Source organism: Genypterus blacodes, unplaced genomic scaffold, assembly GCF_046128005.1.
Source record: "Genypterus blacodes isolate CSIRO-AG114 ecotype Tasmania unplaced genomic scaffold, CSIRO-AGI_Gbla_v1 ptg000070l_1, whole genome shotgun sequence".
Classification (NCBI taxonomy): Eukaryota; Metazoa; Chordata; class Actinopteri; order Ophidiiformes; family Ophidiidae; genus Genypterus; species Genypterus blacodes.
Window position 1 is genome coordinate 2,127,273 of NW_027466880.1, and position 19,459 is coordinate 2,146,731.

Here is a 19,459-nt window from a genome sequence, read left to right on the forward strand (position 1 = left end):
CAGACTTTTTACTTAGCCAGGCTCCTATCCCATCACAATGCTCTTTATCTGCTTTGCACCATCCACCCACCCACCCACCCACACACACACACACATACACACACACACACACACACACACACACACACACACACACACACACACACACACACACACGCACACACACACATACACACACACACACATACAGCAACAAATGAATTTACACTGGATATAAGTTAATTCAGGAATATAAAGTGTAAAACAATAATCTGTCCATTGTGCTCAGTGCTTGTGATGGCTGAACCTCAGCAGAAGTCCACAGGGAGAAGTCTACAACGCCGTGGACAGAGACACCTCGCCCAGCTGATACTCAGCCTGAGTGTGTGACGAGCATTCTTTTTCCTGCTGGCCTTTGAAGTTGAGTTTGTGGAATTCACTAGTAATGACTGACAACGACTTTCCCTTCGTCTCAGGCAGGAACAAGCCGACGTACAGCGCAGACAACAGGCAGACTGCAGCGAAAGGCACAAAGCAGTACTCACTCAGTTCACTCTGGAACAGAAAGAGAACACAAACAATATGTCAGAATATAAGATGCAAGATATCAGTCGGTTTGGCCCTGAGTAAGGAAGTACTGATGCACTACTGATCACTAAATGTTTCAGTGCTTTCAGAGATATTTGAAGTTTTCCTTTTGAGAATTGTACATCTCCCTCTATGTATCACTCTACTGTACACTTTCAAAGGATGGTGAAGCGATTCAAACAGGTAAAGGATGGAGAGAGGGATGTATAGACTGACCACGAGGAATGGGAAGAGCATTCCAACGATGAACAGGTTGATCCACATCATGGATCCAGCTATCATGTAGGCTGCTGGCCGAGCAGCTTGATTGAAGATCTCCGTGGGCAAAACTCCCGTCACTCCAGCTGTAGGGGGATATAAAACATAAAGACTCAGATTCATTTAAATTCCAATTACTACTATATAATGAAGTTTGGAGCTGTATTGAACATTTAAATAATGGAAATGCTTGTCAAACTGACCTGGGCCCATGCCAAAGCTGAGAATGTAGGTGAAGATGCACGCCATGCTCACGTACGGCATCCAACTTACCAGGTGCTGTTTGCATGCAAGGGGGAAATAATTTTGTTTTTGTTTTTGTATAGCAGCAAATATCCACTGTGTGATAAATTTTAAGCGTATTTTGCTCTAAGATTGCTATGGAAACACAATATAAAAGACTTGTTGAGGTCACATCATGCAATGTCTTTAAAGAGAGAAATCAAACCATGTCAAATGATTTATCATGTGGTACTAATGTGGACGGTAAAAGTCAATTGCTTAAATCATGATGCCACCTAGAGGACTGACCGGCACACTGACCAACATATTCTCAGTTTTATTTTCATCCTCCTTCATGGTTCATGCTTAACACGTATATTCCCATTTCCATCTAATAAAGAAGAGCGGAATGTGAAAATGATGCCGAACGTGGCACAGATGAAACATTTACACCTTGTTTATTCTATTCTATCAAATTATATGATGCAATATCTCCATTAGCGGTACATAATTACAGTAATTTAAAGATAAATACCTCAAATGACAGTGCTATAGTGAAGATGATGGCCCAGACAGTCATGAGGATGAACCCCCCCATCAGCATGAACCTCCGACCTTTGCGTTCTATGAGCAGGTTCTGAAAATGCCAGAATGTGCTTCAGTTAGCATCAGACTCATTTCACAGCACACACACCACACGCAAAAACATAAGGTATTCAAACGGAGCTTTAAAGCTTTAACAAGGTCAAACAACAGCCTCAGTTTCCCTCAGAGGTTCTCAAGCCAGTTACATAACAAATCCTCTAGTATAATGCAGAATACTTACACACATTATGCAGGCAATGAATTCACACGTGCCGGTGCAAATGGTGATATATTGGATTGCATCAGCAGAAATTCCAGCCTCTTGAAATATAAAAAATGCATAGAAGTAAATCTAAAAGAGAGGGAACATCAGAGTTAATAGTTTAGCAGAGCATCAATGTGTTTTTTTCACATTTTCTTGATCACATGTTTGATCGATCCTAACTATGAGGAATGCTGGGCAGCCACAGTACAGCGCAGTAGTGATCATGAGCCCGTGTTTTGTGGATTTCTTGTATTATTTCCGGTTTTATTTTGTAGTATTTCCTGTTCTTGTTTTTGTAACTTCACCTGTGTAATTGGACCTGTGATCCTGTCGTCCTGGGTTGTTGCCAGGATCTTTGTTTCTCTATTTACTGTCTGGTTTGTCATTGTAGTCCTTGTTCTCTGGTTTGTTTAAGTCTGCTCTTTGTGTTCTGTGTTATCTGATGCGTGTACCTGCGCTTCATGTTTTCTCTGATTTAGTTATCCATGTTTCCTTAGTTGCTCCCTGTTTTCCCTTTAGCCTGTCTACTCCAGTATTTGTGTTTCCCCCATCTTATCCACTTGCTTATCGCCAGAAGTTTAAGTCCTGAGTTTTGGTCGTGAGTTCTGTTACGTTTCCCGTGTCTGACTTGCCATAGATTTCCATTTTTCAGTTTGTTTCCTCTGTTATTTCTTCACTTTGCCAGCATTTCTAGTTGTCTTTATCTGTTTCCCTGTGAGTGTCTCTCATTAAAACCAACATTTCCTCACCTTTGCGCTTCCCTAGTGAAACATAACACACAGAGGAGAACATGTAAACTCCATACAAACAGGAGAGCAAATGCCAGCACAGGATTTGATACCAGGGCCTTACTGCTGTGCTGCACAACGTCTTGTGTTACTCAGACATTCAAATTGCTTATAAGCTGATTATGCTAAGCTTTTACTACATAACTGCTGCAAAGCCCAGTCTACCCCTAAAACTGCTTCCCTGAAGTCATGAACACACAGAGCGACGTTATAACAGGCAGCCTGAGTTCTGATGATGATGATGTGACATTTCATCAACGTCTGCATCAACATCTCTGACAAACAGAAATACAAAAGTAAAATGTCAACAAACGACAAAGCCTCATTAAAAAAACATGAAATACTTGGTGAGGACTAATGCTTCATCAGCATACATATTTAATATGTTCTGTGGCTATGTAAAGAAACCCAGGATGACACGATGACACACACCGTCTCAAATTTCTAATCAGCCAGACTGGGATGGCAGTGGGAAACTTTACCTACAGGCACATATGATACTGTAAAAAACCCACCAGCCCAGTTGTGTACATATCATGTATCAGTAACACTAAGTAGACACCTACTGAAAGATCTAGCACATGAAATTACTCCTGAACTGTCATCTGTCATGCATTGATTTTGCATACCGAGTCATTGCCACAAAGCTGCATTGCACTGCTGATGATCATGACCGAGATGAGCTGCCAGCGCACGCTGCGATCAGCAAAAAGCTCCCACGGTCGTCTGGGCCTCATGCCCTTTGTTTCTGCCTGCTCCTGCAGGATCTCATCCAGCTCATCCTGGACCTCACCTCCATGTAGCTGCCTCAGAGCTGAAGAACACAGAACAACACAGTAAGATCCACTCTGCTGTGGATGGACTGTGGATTTGACTATGATACTGGTTCTGTAACAATAAGTTATGATTATCAAGACTAAATATCCAAGTTCAATTCTGGTAAGATCATCTTGGTATGAGAACAGTGATTCAGAATGTGGTTAAACTCTTGACATAATCATCTGTATCTTCAAGGTTTCCTGAGGTTCAATTGGAACAGAAACCTCCAGAAATAGTATCACAGTCAACATCCAATAATAGGTCAGTTGATGTCCTGGATGTACCCACCATTCACACAAGCTTCCTTGTCACCCTTGTCAATGAGCAAGTATCTGGGGCTTTCTGGGAACCACGGCAGGGTGAGAAGCTGAATGAAGCCAGGAATGGCATTACTGGCAAGGAGGTACTGCCAGTACGGCTCACTGCCCAAAACCTCTCTATGAATACATCAGCCAGAATCATTTTTGAAATCTCCGGCACATACTGTATATTCAGAATGCTCTGACAAAAATGTGATGTAAGTGGTGTGAGGTGCGTAGTTCCTATGCATACCTGAGTCCTACCACCTGTCCTAACACCACTCCAAATGCTGTGAACACCGCTGAGGACAATGACAAAGCACCTCTTAAGTGCGTAGGTGCACTTTCTCCAAAATACATGGGCTGCACATTCATGCTTATTCCTGCAAAACATGAAGTTATTAGTTGCATTACTTTCATCTTTATTGACACTGCTGTGTTCGTACTGAATAACAAATGAGGTTTCACTCAGGGTGGACGTACCAGCATTTATTCCAATTAGCACACGTGAGATAATGATCATCTCAAATGACTTGGCAGCTCTACTCGTCAGAGCCAAGAGTGCACCAGACATGAGGAAGACATTGTTCATGAGCAAGCATTTCTTCCTTGGGACAGAAAAAGATGACATGATTAGATACAATATTCAAAAGTGTGGTTTAAACATGTTCCTCTGAAGACCTAAACTCACTTTAAATACGTGAATTATCAATCAATCAATGATCTTTTTTCTGTCACATGCACGTATACATGAGAAGGGCTGGTACACTAAATAAGTAACCAATATATCCACACATACATTTGCCTTTATAATGCACAAAGGGACAAAAGACAGATTTGTAATCTACAAAACTTCCATACATGCATATCTCACATCGTGCAGCAGCTCATAATACCTTCCAAAACGTATGGTCATGGGCCCAGCAATAAGAGCTCCCGCCAAGCCGCCCAATGAGAAGATAGAGACAATAATGGTCCACAGCAGAGTCACCTGGTAGTCCTGCAGCTGGATGTCCCATCGCTCCCGAAACGTCTCATTGATAAAGGTTTGAATAAACTGTCAACACATTGCAGACAGGTTGTAAGTAAACATTCTTCACTGAGATTGCCACGTGCACACACACACACACACACACACACACACACACACACACACACACACACACACACACACACAATAGGCTGACACTTATCAACCCCTGCCAAGGAAGACTTGCACGTTTGTTTTCTTTCTGTCTGTTATTAACTTCATGCTTCATTTCTCTTCTTGTATGTATACTGACAGGATCATACATATATTTCTGTGGGCGACAGGTACATCAACATACATACATACAAGTCATTGGGGATAACGGAGGCTTGTGCAATTTAAGGGCTTTTATTTAATTGTGCAGCTGCTGTTGTGAAGGAGAATGTTGATTGAGATAAAAGGCTGTATTTGTACTTTACACCCCACAACAAAACTTGATCTGTAACACTAAGAATTAGTGATTAGTGACATGAAATCTTTGATCCGCTGTACTACCTGCCTGTTCATACAAGTGTGAACATTTTCCACAGTGCTGTCAGCTCTGTGCATAAATAATTGAATAATTATTGCATGCACGAATGCACACACACGCACTCGCACTCACACTCACACTCACACACACACACACACACACACACACACACACACACACACACACACACACACACACACACACACCATGAATTGGACGGTCACTGGGCACAGCTTACCGTGGTGGGGGCATTCATTATGGCAAGGTTGTAGCCATATTGAAGGGTTCCTCCAATGGCTGCAGAGGCAACCATGAGCCCCAACATCCAAGTACGACTCTGTTTATACAGACAGATAGACATAGATAGTATAGTCATTAACTGTATGTAGCAACAGCTGGGGAGAAAACATTTACATTCCCCAGTTAGCCATTAAATGAAATTACCATTGATCTAATCTAATGTATCTAACAATCCAAGAGCCAACAATTGAAATGTAAAATAAAATGTCAAGAAAGAAACACAAGTTCGCCAATTACATTTCAAAAACAGTTACCAGTTTACTGTTTGGAAGCTTCTGCACAGGTCTAAACTTAACGAATAGAGGGAAGTAACGACCTATTCAAACACATTAGTTTACCTTCGGTGTGTCATTATTTGTCATAGTGACTCGGCAGCGAGAGGCAGGATGAGGTGGAGGTGTCCGCTCACGGGTCAGCAGCGCATACACTATATCCTCACCGGGACAGACGCACAGGCGGCCGCGGTCGCGTCAGCTCCACCCGGGGGGGTCAGACGTGTGTGCCGGCTGCAGTTATGCAATAAACCGCGCAGCTGACGCACTGGTAGTGAAACAGTGAGCTGATGTCTTACCAGGACGAGAATGATTGATTCGGACTGACTCGGAGCATAATGAATTCAAAGACAACCCTAAAGGACTTTTTGGCTAAAGTCAAAAGTAAAACGTAATTTATAATAATGGAAACAACAGCCGCAAAGACGGAGCTGTTTTATAGGTTATTGTCTACAGTCATGATCAAAGCCCCCCTCCTCCACTGACAAAACAGAAAACTTTTGAGTGTAGCCTGTAAATTAGTGACATCTAACTGTGCATTCATTTAAGCTTTAGGTGCAACGTTGCTATACCACCCCCTAGTGGCCTGACATAAGAAAATCACCCATTTAAAACGCCAATATTTGTTTCATTATATTGTTTTTTTGTGTTTTCATTTTGCAACACACGTTTTCCTTGAAGCTGAATTAGCTGCTATTTCATTTACACACTCGATAAAATAGCTGTGTGTAATCGTGAAAGTTGTTATATAAAGTGTAACAGAAGAAATCTGGCTAAATTTAGCTCAATATATATGAAACGTGTGCCCGTCATTATAATTATTGGCCAGCAGATGGGGCTGTTTTAAATGTTCCACGGTACAGGTGTTTTTTCACAATACACAAACAGAAACACTTCTAAGCTACTAAGCAAAAAGATATTAGTTTAGAGTGGGATTTTGACACACAGTGACATCTGAGGTCACAAAGCCAATGTCACACCTTACAGTGCTGTAAAGTGTGACACTTTTCCGTACTCTGCAAAAAGCAGAGTGTTATCAGCAAAATTTGTGCTAATTATCTGCTCCACTAATGTTTGCCTTTCTGGCAAGAAGGTCGCTATAATATAAATTTAATACACTGCATGGATGTAATTCAACACCAATATTTGAGTTGGAGCATGAATGAGACATTTGACATTTGTTTCGGTGCAATTGATTACTTACATTGCATAAACGGTGATAATCTGGCCCACGCTGCGTCAAGCTTCAATAGCACTCCTCCTCAAAAAAGACAAAGACCCCACCGCCTGTGGCTCCTATAGACCCCTATCCCTTTTAAACGCTGATGTTAAGATCTTGGCCTAAACGATCGCTCTTCGCCTGGAAAGAGTCGTCCGCACTATTATTTCGAAAGAACAAAATGGCTTTATTAAAGGGCGACAATTATTTTTTAACACTTGCACCCTTCTCAATATTATCCACTCCTCTCACTCCGTAACCTCACCAGAGATTGTAATCTCCCTGGACGCTGAAAAAGCCTTCGACAGGGTAGAATGGGAGTACCTATTTGCAGTACTGAAGCAATTTGGCTTCGGAAACAAGCAAGCTCAGCAGCTGGATCAGATTATTATACTCATCACCACAGGCCAGTGTCCACACAAACAATATTCGTTCAGACTACTTCAAACTACAATGGGGGACCCGCCAGGGCTGCCCCCTATCTCCACTCCTCTTTGCCCTGGCCATCGAACCATTGGCCATCTCATTACAATCTTCCACTCTCTTTAAAGGCGTTATCCGTAATGGCATCGAACACAGACTATCGCTATATGCGGATGACCTGTTGCTCTACCTAACTGACCCCATATCTAGTCTTCCAGCTGTCCTGCCCATCCTTGACACATTCAGCAGTTTCTCTGGCTACAAAATCAACATCTCTAAGAGCGAGTGTTACCCCATTAACACTTTAAGTTTGCAACTCCGCCAAACAGACCTCCCCTTTAACCTCAGTAGCTCGGGGTTTAAGTATCTCGGCATCAATGTGACCCGTTCATTCTCTGACCTCCTGCCCGCCAACTTTACCGCGCTCGCTTCAACCCTGAGATCTGACTTCCTTAGATGGAACAGTTTGCCGCTCTCCTTAATTGGGAAAATAAACGTGATCAAAATGAATGTTCTGCCCAGATTCCTTTACCTGTTTCAATCCCTTCCTCTATTCCTTCCGAAACTCTTCTTTGACTCTTTGACTCTCTTTGACAAAATGATCAGCGCCTTCATCTGGGGTGCGAAGCCTCCAAGGATCCGCAAACCACTACTACAAAGATGTAAGTTCAGTGGGGGTCTCGCCCTGCCAAATCTCCTATCCTATTACTGGGCATTCCACATTGACAAACTCCGCTACTGGGTGAATTCCCCTGAGCTACCCTGGTGCAGGCTTGAAGCCCAATCTTGCTCCTTCCCTTCCTCCGCCACCGCCCTGATTTACTCGTCTCTCCCAACCAAGATCTCCCAATTCACTAAGAACCCTGTTGTTCGTAATACTCTAATGATTTGGTACCAATTCAGGAAACACTTTAAATTCGTAAACGCCTCCCCCCTGGGTCCAGTACGCAACAACCACCTGTTCCCACCTTCATTCTTGGACTCTTCCCTCTCAGCATGGCACCACCAAGGCATACAATGCTTCCTTGACCTGTACTCTGATGGCAGTTTCAACAGCTTCTCCAAGCTGTCAACTCAACACAGACTACCTGCTAACCAATTATTTAAGTACCTGCAAATCAGACACTTTGCCTGCAGCAAATTCCAAAACTTCCCCTCCCCTCCCCCTCAACTCATGTGGGAAGACCTGCTATCGTTCAGGGCACCCCCATGTGGGACCATATCTGAGATTTACAGCCGTATTCTGGACCTTGGGACCTATCTAACTCGAAAACACGGGCTGCTTGGGAGACTGAACTCGAACTCCATCTAGACATAGACTGGTGGGACGATATCATGCGCAATCTGCATTCTGCCTCATCCTGTGCCCGTCTCGCTCTCATCCAGTTCAAGGTCGTGCACAGGGTCCACTTCTCTAAAGCCAGATTGGCTGAAATGTACACAGACGTAGATGACAAATGTAATAGATGTTCGATGCCTCACTGTAACTTAAGCCACATGTTTTTTCTTTGCCCCAGGCTCTTCAACTACTGGGCAGGATACTTCAACACACAGTCCACCATATTAGGAATAGAAATTCAACCCTCCCCTTATATTGCCATCTTCGGTGCTCTGTATGACCTACACTGAAGAAAAAAAAAGGGAAAGGGATCATACTCTGGAGACCATGCATATACAGCCAATCAATGAGTGAATTTCTGGCAATCTGAGCATTAGTTGTTTGATATCTCTGTTGTGTGGTAACTTGGAGTTAGACCTAGGAGGGTCAAGACATTTCAATATTGACAATATTGCAATAGACAACAAATTTGGGCTTTTGATTACTTTTTACAATTCTCTCTCTCTCTCTCTCTCTCTCTCTCTCTCTCTCTCTCTCTCTCTCTCTCTCTCTCTCTCTCTCTCTCTCTCTCTCTCTAATTGGCCTGCCTCCTCTGTCAGGTCTGTCTTCAGGAGTTTCCTCAATTGAACACTGGGCGGTGAAGTCAAACGTGGTGGAGGATCTCGCGTCTCTCAGCTCACCCACACTTATTTGTTGTGTTTTGCGCCCCCATCTCCTACAACAAATCACCCGGATTGCGTTTGCGGACTGTCGGGACAAACGTGTGTGTGTCACTGGTCGGATTAAGAATGTTTTTCTCCCCCGATGGTCGCTGTTTGCTCTCTTAACACACGACCGCGTTTCCGTCAAGTTCCTCCTCATTTAGTCCTTCATTCATCACGATGCATCGGATTTTCTGGGATGCGATTCTTCTCATAAGCGGTGAGTACAATTAGCAAGGGAAGTTATTGTGATTCTGCGAGATTTGATTACACATCGAACTCGTAAAATTACAAACTCTAGGCTGCAATATTCCTTTTTTATCACGTGTGTCTATTAACACACAGTCATTTCACATGAACTGCTTCATTGTATCATGTTTATCCTTCACTATAATACCTCTAATCCGGTTTGTGAGTACAGGTAAAGTAAAACGTCACCTTTTGTAGTATTTGGTATATGTTTCCTAAGTTGTGTTGGTGTCTATTCTCTGTGGCCGTGGTTGCGTGTCTTCATAGGATCTTCTGTATTTATAGTACTTTGGTCTCATCCCTTTAGTGGATGCTTGACCTTGTTCTTATCCAAATACTCAATCAAGCATCAGTGTCACATTGCGGGCTGATTCACATGTTCCTAGCTGAAAATGACAGAATCCCTTCCTCAGGTTGAAGCCTATAGACTAAAACAAGATAAAATGGTGCAATAATATACCATTCTTTATATTCCTATAGGTACTTTTATTGTTTCTGTCATACTCAACGGTGAGTTTTCTGTAACCTTTGCGACGTTGTTGTGCTTTATTTTATTCCTAAAAGGATTTGTTGTGATTTATGTTGCCACTTATTAACCTCTAACATGGCATTGTCTTTATTTTGCCCCCTGCAGGTTCCATTTTTACATTTGGAGCAGGACAAAACAACACCACGACTTATGACATCAACATTCCCATTGATACAAACTCAACTCACGCTCCCAACACCTCCACAAGTGTCTCAGCAACAACAGCCAACACCACAACCGCCGCTAATGCCACTAGTACCGCTCCTCCAGTTAAAAGTGAGTATCAGTCCTGCTATGTCATGACGTAATCACACACACGTATTCACTGCGTTTCCAACTAAATGTGTCCGATTACCCCATGGCATGAATTCATCCACTTTTGCTGCAATATTATTTCCACAGCAGGGTTTTCTCAATACTGTAATGCTCCCCTCCTCTGTTGAATTGCAGCATCACAACACATGCAGACAATGTGGCGCACACTGATAATTGATCCTCTTAGCCGGAGCGAGCGCAGTTGTGGTGAATTAGAGGAGAATAAGCTGCATATTCAGGGATCTGTACACTGCTCCTACAGTATTGTATAATTATCTGGAAAAGAAATACCTGACATGCCTATGCGGCTGCTTTCTGTGCCGTTGTTTTTTTCGCATTCTATTGCCAAAATCACATGGAAAGAGAAAGGAGTTTGGTAGGCAGATGCCTCAGGGACAACAGAGGGCTTTTACAAAGTCTGAAAGAAGGAGACAATACATGTAGGCTGCAATCCAAAAGCCCATTTACCGTTGGAATGGAGTGTGTGACGAAGGCGGTAATGCATCTGTCTGCTCGTTCACCCTCCTTCCCTCCCTCCCTGAATGACACATTGTGGCATCTGTTTCAGCTGCTAAGGGGAAACAAACATTGACGTCTGTTTGGGTCAGTTATGTAGGAATTTGTCTGACTGTACAGCTTTGCGCGTAAGAAATGTCCTGTCTTGTCTGGGTGTTAATTTAATCAGATCATATTTGTCCCATTATCTGGTGGCCGTTGTGTGTGTGACGGGAGTGAAAACTGAGATAGTTTGTTGACAGAACGAGGCCGGTAAGGCTTTAATTTCTTCTTCTGAAGCGAGTCTCCTGCAGGGATGAGCGGGGCTTGATTGATGGGTAGTTTTATGTTCAGAGTCTCACCAGGACGTTTCTTTGTCTTGATGGCAGAGTGCCATTTTTCAATCAGTCCCTTCCAGGTACAACAGTAGTTTAAGCAACCACAACGACTCCACATGCAAGTGGTAACAATGGGCCTTGCCTTGGTGGCGTGGGTGTGGGCTTTGGGATTTAGAACAAGTCGTTTCAGATCTCCACAGGCTTAGGCTATTTTTGGAGCTTATTTTTTATATAGAAAGAGGGGAAAGAGGAGAGAGAGAGATAGAGAGAAGGGAGGAAGATTGTGAAATTCCTACTATTGTTGTTGATCTTTATACATGGACCCTGAGGTAAAATACAAGTGGGCTGGAGTTACTACTAAGTGCACTTCTCAGATTTCTGTGCTGAATTCTACAGTTGGTTAGAGGTTACGTTTGATTTCCTGACCTCACTTTGACTCTGGTAATCAACAACTATACTATCATTTCAAGTAATTCTCCTAAATATTCATAATCACCTTGTTGTTTCGTCTCAAACAGGTTCAAATGTTTAGAAGAACAAATCCATTGAAGTTACTTATGGTCCAGCTGTCTTATGTGTCTCTTATGTATCTAAATCTGATTTCTCTTCCCACCTCACAGAGTTTGTGGCGGCGGCTGTTCGCTCTCATTTTGACGACTGTCCAGACTCGCACAGACATTTCTGCTTCCATGGCACTTGTCGCTTCCTGATAGTGGAGGAAACGCCCGCATGTGTGTAAGTAGATCTATGCTGACGCCCCAAAAGTGTTGAGTCATTCAGTTCAAAACTAACATTATGAAGCATTTTAAAGCACGTTGGATTTCATTTTAGACTGGTGAGGGATTGTTGGGAAACCTGGAATAAAGGAAGGAAAGTAAAGTTATAATGGGCATTGAGTGGATTCTCTTCCCTCCGTGTCCCAGGTGTCACCCAGGCTTTGTCGGGATGAGGTGCGAGCATGCAGATCTGCTCGCCGTCGTGGCAACCAATCACAGGCAGCAGACTATGGCCACGGTGTTGGTGCTGTGTGTGATCGGCTGTGTGCTGGTCATGCTGTTCTGTACACTTTTACAGTAAGTAACATCACACACAGTTAATCTGCCTGTTGGTAGGTTTGACACATAGACTAGACATTGAAGGAACAGCGATGAACTCTTAGCTGAATCGATTTGTCGCGTTTTTAGTTTTCTGCCATTTTGAGTGGGGTTGTTTCTCCTGCAGTTGCTGGTGGAGGCGCGACTGTCAGAGGAGGAGTCGTGCACATCACTACGCCCCAGAGAAATCCAACAGAATGCTGCAGCACAGAGCCTCCTGCTTTCCTCCTGAGAGCGGTACTTTCTTTATTTCTCATGCTGTGTTTGTACTTAAGTGTCTGCTGCAGTATACACATGTGAGCGTGAATGACCTTTATGTTAAACTTTGGAGCTGCATAAATAACTGTTAGTGATAGTTAGTCCGGCTCTGAGCCTGAAGACAACCTGCTTCTGTTATCTCTAGCATTTTACAATATTATATATGAAGCTATTCATTAGAGTTCACAGGCTATATGTACAGTCAATAGATGCAAAAAAGGACAAATATTTAAACACTGCCTACCTGGAAGTTTGTGTATATATACACTGTATATCCCATGCAGTATGTTGTACAGTATATTTTATAATACAGTACATTTTAAAGTAAAAATGTTTACTGTTTCTGTTTTGTTTATTGTATCTAACCCCTCACTGATATTCTGTTTATTCTGTTTCTGTAAATGTTTCTGTTTTAGATACATTTTAAGCAAAATGAACACAATACAATTTTAAGATTTAAGTTTTAAGAATAAGGCTTGTTTACGTAATAGATAATTTTGAAGGTTCACTTTCAAATCACTAGATATTTGGAGATAAGAGTAGATTAAAGAATGCGTGTTGTTGTGGTTGAAATCCACAAAGATGATAAAGTCCTGCAGTAATCATGGAAATATTGTTTTTGCTTTCTTTCAGTGGTTTGAGAAGAATCCTCAGAAGAGCTGTTTGAAACAACCAGTGGACCTCAAACCCTCTGGATTGACCCCAAAATGGCTTTCACATGTGTGGATGGAGTAGACCAGGCCAGAGGTCAACGTGGATCAGGTAGGCCTGCTCGGTGTGTGGGAGGTTACACATCTTATGACATTTACTCCCATTAACTTGGACTGCAGAAACACTGGGACTCTGTTACTTCACCAAAACGAAGCAAACTCTGAGGATAAGAGGAAGCGACTGGGCAGAGCTCAGTGTGTGTGTGTGTGTGGCAGACTTGGAGGACATTGAGCCATCACCTGCGAGGACGTTAAACATCCTGTGTGGGTGTTGACCAGGAAAAACATTCATCTTGGGCTGTGGGACAAACATATCTACTTATATTTACTTAAGTCAGAGGACCCCAATTCCTATTTTTGTCTTTTAATGAACTTGCACACTTTCATCAGAAACATACATGCACGGATGCATTTTATCAAAATTGTGGTGGGGGGGAAATTGATGCTTTAAAACAAACCTTAGTGTCTGTTTTTAAGGAATGAACTCACTTCACCTGACAAAATTAGGAATTGTTACCTGGACTGACTTCTGATGGAATAGCCTCGCCGCTGTAATGCCTGGAATCCTCCATTAATATTCACACGCAAAGCTTTCATGTCACATCATGAGGCTGCTGCTGCTGCTGCTGATAATGCTGCGGCATAAATAATGATCCAGGTGATTTGAAGACTCTAAAATTGCTACCGAAGAAAATAAGTTTGTCAGTTTTATTTTTTATTCCTGAGCTGTACTTGAACACGTTAATGCATCAGAGGTTTTTCATTTGTGAGCTGTAAACGCAGCGACACACACACATATGGACATTTGGGGCAAACCCAGAAAAACACTTTATTCATTTATATATTGCACTTTTTATCAATGCTTGCTCAACTTTGACCACAGCTGCACTCCAGTGTATGATAGGGACACTTAAACTAGAGACGCATCTGCACATGCAAGATGCCAAAATACACATTTTTACACTTTTAACAAGCACTTAAGGGAAGAGACACATTCATGCATGCTCTTAAATCACAGCTTCTGTTTTTAAAGAAACACACTGTTAAGATTTGTGCACGCAACACTTTTTATGTCCAGAGTCGTGTTAGCGTGTTTACAGCGTTTGCCTCTGATTTAATGTACATTTTAGGAGAACGAAAATGAACGAAGCCTCTGACGGCCTCTGTGTAAAACAAAGTCTTAAAGATATTCAGGAAACACTTGGTGAAGGAATAGAAAATAATAATATCAAACTGACTTAGATTGAAAAAATAACGTGTGTGTCTGTGTGTGTGTATTGAGAACATGAGAGTGGAATAAGTGTGATCACTTTATAAGACGATGTTGAGGATATGGCAACTTTCATTTACATGTCAGATGATTTGTTTACAGTATCTTATATGTGCATTGCAGAATATATATGAATGTTTATGTTACTATACAGGATCTACTTGTCGGAGAGAAACACAAACATTCCATATTTAATATTTAATCAGGCAAGGGATGTGAGTCATAACATGGACGTGTGTGGCTGATCTCACTGTAGATGCATTTAAAACCCCTTTACTTCAGATCACCTTGTCACGATTTGAAAGCCTTTGTTCCTCACATTTGTTTTTCAATGAAGAATTAAATATGCAAATGTAATACCTGTGTATTTATTTTGCCTCCACTGCTAATGTGAGATGTGTTGATCTGCTGTTTAAGCGATGTGGGATCCGCCCCGATCGATGCGTTGCGTAACTCCTCTCTTCACTTCTTGAGCTTTGTCAGACTCTAACATTCTAACATTCTGCTATTGCATTTTTTCCTGTCGACTGAATATTTCCAGACATAGAAAAATGCCAACATGGAGCCCAGAACCCGAGGCACAGTTTAACAAAGCTGAAGGAAACATTTCAGCCTCTTGCTTGTGTGTTTTTCCGACGTTTTTGTTGCAGGTTTTCTGCACAGAAACTATATTTCTTCATGTTAAAACATTTGTTCACTTGTTAAATTTCGCTCATCATCGAGTCGACCTCGCCTCTTCTTCTCTTCCCCTTTCGCTCCCTGCTGTGCAAGAGTGGCTTCATCTCTGTTTGGCAATCCCATTATGTCTGCAATTGGATTTGTGTGGAGCCCTTTAGAGCCGGCTGGCTGAGCTACTAAAACCAGCTTTGAATTAAGCTGCATTACTGCGCGGTGCCATGAAGACGCACCGTTTCCTTTAACGTATGAAGGAGAACAGGGCAAACAAATTCAATGAAGTGAAAACAAGGGTGAAATAGAGGAAATCAAGACTTACTGGAGTTTAGTTCACATGTAATGGAACAAATTCTCTGGAAATTCTCTGGAAATCCTTTAAATCTGATTTGGATAAGTGTCATCCTGCAGCTCTGCTTTGAAATGTGAGTCCTTCTGGGCCTTTATGATCCTCAGCCCAAAGTCCCAGTATCTGCCTGCCAGATGGTTTCAAATAAGAGTATTTAGGAATTAGGGTTAACCGAGTTTGCCTCCTTCCTCTCACCTGCCAAAGTCAGCACTAAAACAAATCATTTACAATGATGATCAGCAGCTTCGGTTGCTTTGACAAAATTTTCTTTGTACTGTGCAGAATAAAAGGACATTTTAAAGGAGTAACAACATTAACAATCTGCATACTTCATCACCACATGCTGCTTCTTAATAGCAACAGAAACATTGTAACGTGATCCTGGTCCTTGACTGGCAGCTGTTGATAATGAGCTCAATGTCAAACAGTTAATCTCTGAAAATGTAAACCATCTCCATGTATTTGTTGATGCTCTTATAGCACGAGAGATTGAAGTAGTTTGGTTTAAACTCCGTCATCTCTTGTCCCTTTTAAAAGCATCATCAGCTGTGTGACTCACTCTCCACTCAAACAGTTTATGATTCTCTGCCCACTCTCCTGTGTCCTCACCTTTTTAATGGGATTTTACTTGTGGGGTGGTTTAACACTAATGTACACTAATACAGTATGAAGCTTAGCTTACTGTCTGAATGATCTCATGTCTGTGCTGAGTCACCGGGCTGCTCTGCCTGTACATACTCTATTGACCCATGAGTCTTTGGCTTAAGTGAAATGACTGCATCTCCATTTACGTTTAGCCATTTGCCGAAACTGCACTTTACTTTTACTTTACTTTGCATTTTTTGCATAAGTAGTGAGTGCACATGTCCACTGAGTTTGGTTACATTAAGACTCATTAATTCATTAGCTGCCGCACTTTATGGAGAATTAGCCACGCCCACTAAACTTTTGAAGCCACAAAGAGAAAAGTTTTATCCAGCGTAGGCCAGAGATGCTACATGTAGAATCTTGTGATAATTGACTCAAATGTAGGATTAGATTAAAATATATGTATTATATAAAATCTAGTCAGGTGCAGATGGGCGTGGCCTGTGTGGATGGAGAAGGACAGACCTGAGGAATGAAGGGAACAACTTTGGGTTCTATGAGTTACAGTTTAAAAGATATAGGCCCAGCTTCATCAGGCTGACGGGTACCAAACTTCATGGTTTCTTTCTTTTTCAATTTTTTCAAACACGGCCAGACACATGACCTCATTTAACAACCGAGCAGAAAGTGATAGAGCCAAAATCTGGCTGATATGTTCCTGACTTCTATGATATTTATGTGTGAGTTATTAAATACAAATTCTTTTTAAAAATCAGTATCTCAATACATCTGCTTTTGTTATTGAATGAAAAAGTCAATTCAACTCAATTAAATATTTATTGCTCCCAGAAAAAGTGCATGGTAGTTATACTTTTATTGTTTTTTTTACATGAGTTAGTTTTCTTTATACATTTCTTTCTCCAGCTTTGATTCTGTTAAACTTAGGTGATCATGAACTTCAGCATCAGTCCATGAGCTGCTGAAGCCGTGACGGTAATTCATCCAGGGAGTTGAGGCGATGCTCAGGGGGAACATCAGGTTGTTTGTGAATGTTCTGTCGGTCTAAAAGGAATCCATTAATGCCCGCAGAGCGAGAGGCGACGTAATCATTAATGTAGTGGTCTCCAATGTGCGCTACACTAGCAGCAGGTACGCCACATTTCTGCAGTGCCTGCTCGAAGATGAATGGGTCGGGTTTTGCTTTGCCAACTTCTTCTGACGTTACCAGAAAGCTGAAGTGAGACAGCAGGCCACACGCGTGTAGGATCCCTTCCAGGCGGCGATCAAAGTTGGATACCACACCCAGCTTCAGTCCCAGAGAAGAACAACTCCTGAGGGTCCTCTCTGCATCAGGAAAGATCTGAAAAAGGAGACATCTGGTTTAACTTGGTGTTTTCAGTAACACCTAGTCAAGGACTGTAAACAATGATCAAGAGCGTTAAAAATAAGGTTGAGCCATGTCAACATTTTCACACAAGTATGACTTAGGCATTACATAAACAGATCTGATGTAAAATGAGGCAATTTAGAAGAAACATTAAAATTGCTAAAATTCTTAACACATTGCTTATTCTTGCTGGCATGTTTTGAAGTTGAATTTCTACATATTTGTAACATTCAAGGGTTTGTTCTAATCATTGTTTCTCATACAGGAAGAAGACACAATTCAGTCACACTTCTCTTAAACACCAGCAGAGGGCAGTGTTCACTCTAACCACACCACACAAACATGATCTACTTATAAAGCTTCAACACATTTTTGGATTACGTTTCAGTAACTGATCACCACACACAGACATACACACACAGACACACACACACACTCAAGCTCTGACATCACTGCGATTGACTTCTTGTCTTAGAATTTAAATACAATAGCAGGATCATTGTACTTCATACTACTCAAAACAACTAAAACAACAAAGACCAATGCTCTTGAAACTCTGAAGGTGTATAAATATAGCTACCAACGTGAAATATCACTTTAATTTGCAATATTATTTTAAAAGCTGTTTATTAAGATGAAGAAGAAGAAAACAGTCATTTTACCTCCCAGTTGTCTGCACTGGAGAAGTTGTGATACAGTTTGTGAGCGAGTGTATTCAGCAGGGCCGGATCCTGCACCCTGCACTGGAACAGAGTGTCCCACACCACCCCCTTCCACCAGGCCTGTCCATCCAGGCCCTGAGAGACGCCGTAGTTTGGGAACTGGCTGGAGAAATGTCGATAAGCTTTTAGGAAGGCAGTGTTGACCTCTGTGTGATTGAGGTCCAGGCCCATTCGCTCTGCCTCCCTGCAGTACTGCTCTCCCACAGACGCTCGCACCTTCAGCAGGGTGTCTTTCACGTCCCACAGCACCCAGCGCAGTGGACCACGCATCACACCTGCACAGACACACACCAGGTACAAAGATGTTAAGTTACAGTTTCTGAAGTGATTATTAACAACAACAACACATCCAATGTAACCTAGTATGTGTCCAATACCCCCTATGTACTTAGATATACATGTATAGAGTATAGAAGTGTTTGATGATGACACAGAAATTTAATTTGAACTATCTTCACGGGTGCAACTTGTGATAACAAAACTAAATCCAACATTTTGTTAACATTTGTTTTAGAAGTTCAGATCTTTTAGAATTATCTAACAGCTCCTTCGTGTTGTCTCTTGTTGATCATATCTGTAAATAATGTAAAATGAACTGCTAACTCTCTGTGGCTATGTTCAGTATGTATGTATGTGTGTGTGTGTGTGTGGTATTAGCTCACTGTTAGCGTCTTGCAAACGAACACCAACGGTTAGCTTTTTGAATGTATGTTAGTAAACAAGACTATAATTGCAATAAAGGAGGTTTTTTTTAGTATTACCGAATTCGGGTCTCCAGAACTGCAACGCACAGCAATTTATAGCTTAAAGCGCAGGTCACAGCAGGTTTGAGCAACGTTAGCCTGCTAAAGTGACATTGTGATGACAGAGCGGCGTTGTAAATTCCTCCAGTCCAGCAGGTGGCAGTTTATTCAGGAAACGTCA

General features: G+C 41.9%; 3 protein-coding genes across 3 annotated transcripts; 1 reads left to right on the forward strand and 2 right to left on the reverse strand.

Annotated features, from left to right (window-relative positions):
- Positions 1-312: 312 nt before the first annotated feature.
- On the reverse strand, positions 313-5,636 carry LOC143005381 (solute carrier family 2, facilitated glucose transporter member 11-like). The gene is made up of 11 exons (XM_076156779.1): positions 5,544-5,636; positions 4,700-4,860; positions 4,287-4,411; positions 4,057-4,186; positions 3,793-3,941; positions 3,315-3,499; positions 1,874-1,984; positions 1,583-1,684; positions 1,029-1,104; positions 784-911; positions 313-534 (listed from the first exon to the last, which is right to left on the reverse strand). The coding sequence occupies exons 1-11, from the start codon at positions 5,628-5,630 to the stop codon at positions 313-315; spliced, it is 1,476 nt and encodes a 491-aa protein (XP_076012894.1). The 5' UTR covers positions 5,631-5,636.
- Positions 5,637-9,739: 4,103 nt separating this feature from the next.
- tgfa (transforming growth factor, alpha) lies at positions 9,740-12,562 on the forward strand. Its single transcript, XM_076156848.1, has 4 exons — positions 9,740-9,779; positions 10,443-10,613; positions 12,106-12,220; positions 12,409-12,562. Exons 1-4 carry the CDS (start codon positions 9,740-9,742, stop codon positions 12,560-12,562), a joined length of 480 nt encoding a protein of 159 aa, XP_076012963.1.
- Positions 12,563-17,273: 4,711 nt separating this feature from the next.
- Positions 17,274-19,426, reverse strand: hdhd3 (haloacid dehalogenase-like hydrolase domain containing 3). The gene is made up of 3 exons (XM_076156700.1): positions 19,297-19,426; positions 18,476-18,810; positions 17,274-17,786 (listed from the first exon to the last, which is right to left on the reverse strand). The coding sequence occupies exons 2-3, from the start codon at positions 18,803-18,805 to the stop codon at positions 17,391-17,393; spliced, it is 726 nt and encodes a 241-aa protein (XP_076012815.1). The 5' UTR covers positions 18,806-18,810; positions 19,297-19,426; the 3' UTR covers positions 17,274-17,390.
- Positions 19,427-19,459: the final 33 nt, after the last annotated feature.

Excerpts from the sequence above, each read along its gene's own strand:
- LOC143005381 (XM_076156779.1), bottom strand. The coding sequence starts at position 5,630 with ATGTTGGGGCTCATGGTTGCCTCTGCAGCCATTGGAGGAACCCTTCAA. Across the intron at positions 1,105-1,582 it reads CTATAGCACTGTCATTTGAG|CACCTGGTAAGTTGGATGCC; the intron begins GTATTTATCTTT and ends GCATGCAAACAG. Across the intron at positions 912-1,028 it reads CAGCTTTGGCATGGGCCCAG|CTGGAGTGACGGGAGTTTTG; the intron begins GTCAGTTTGACA and ends ATCCCCCTACAG.
- tgfa (XM_076156848.1), top strand. The coding sequence starts at position 9,740 with ATGCATCGGATTTTCTGGGATGCGATTCTTCTCATAAGCG. Across the intron at positions 10,614-12,105 it reads TACCGCTCCTCCAGTTAAAA|AGTTTGTGGCGGCGGCTGTT; the intron begins GTGAGTATCAGT and ends CCCACCTCACAG. Across the intron at positions 12,221-12,408 it reads GAGGAAACGCCCGCATGTGT|GTGTCACCCAGGCTTTGTCG; the intron begins GTAAGTAGATCT and ends TCCGTGTCCCAG.
- hdhd3 (XM_076156700.1), bottom strand. The coding sequence starts at position 18,805 with ATGCGTGGTCCACTGCGCTGGGTGCTGTGGGACGTGAAAGACACCCTG. Across the intron at positions 17,787-18,475 it reads CCAGTGCAGACAACTGGGAG|ATCTTTCCTGATGCAGAGAG; the intron begins GTAAAATGACTG and ends CTCCTTTTTCAG.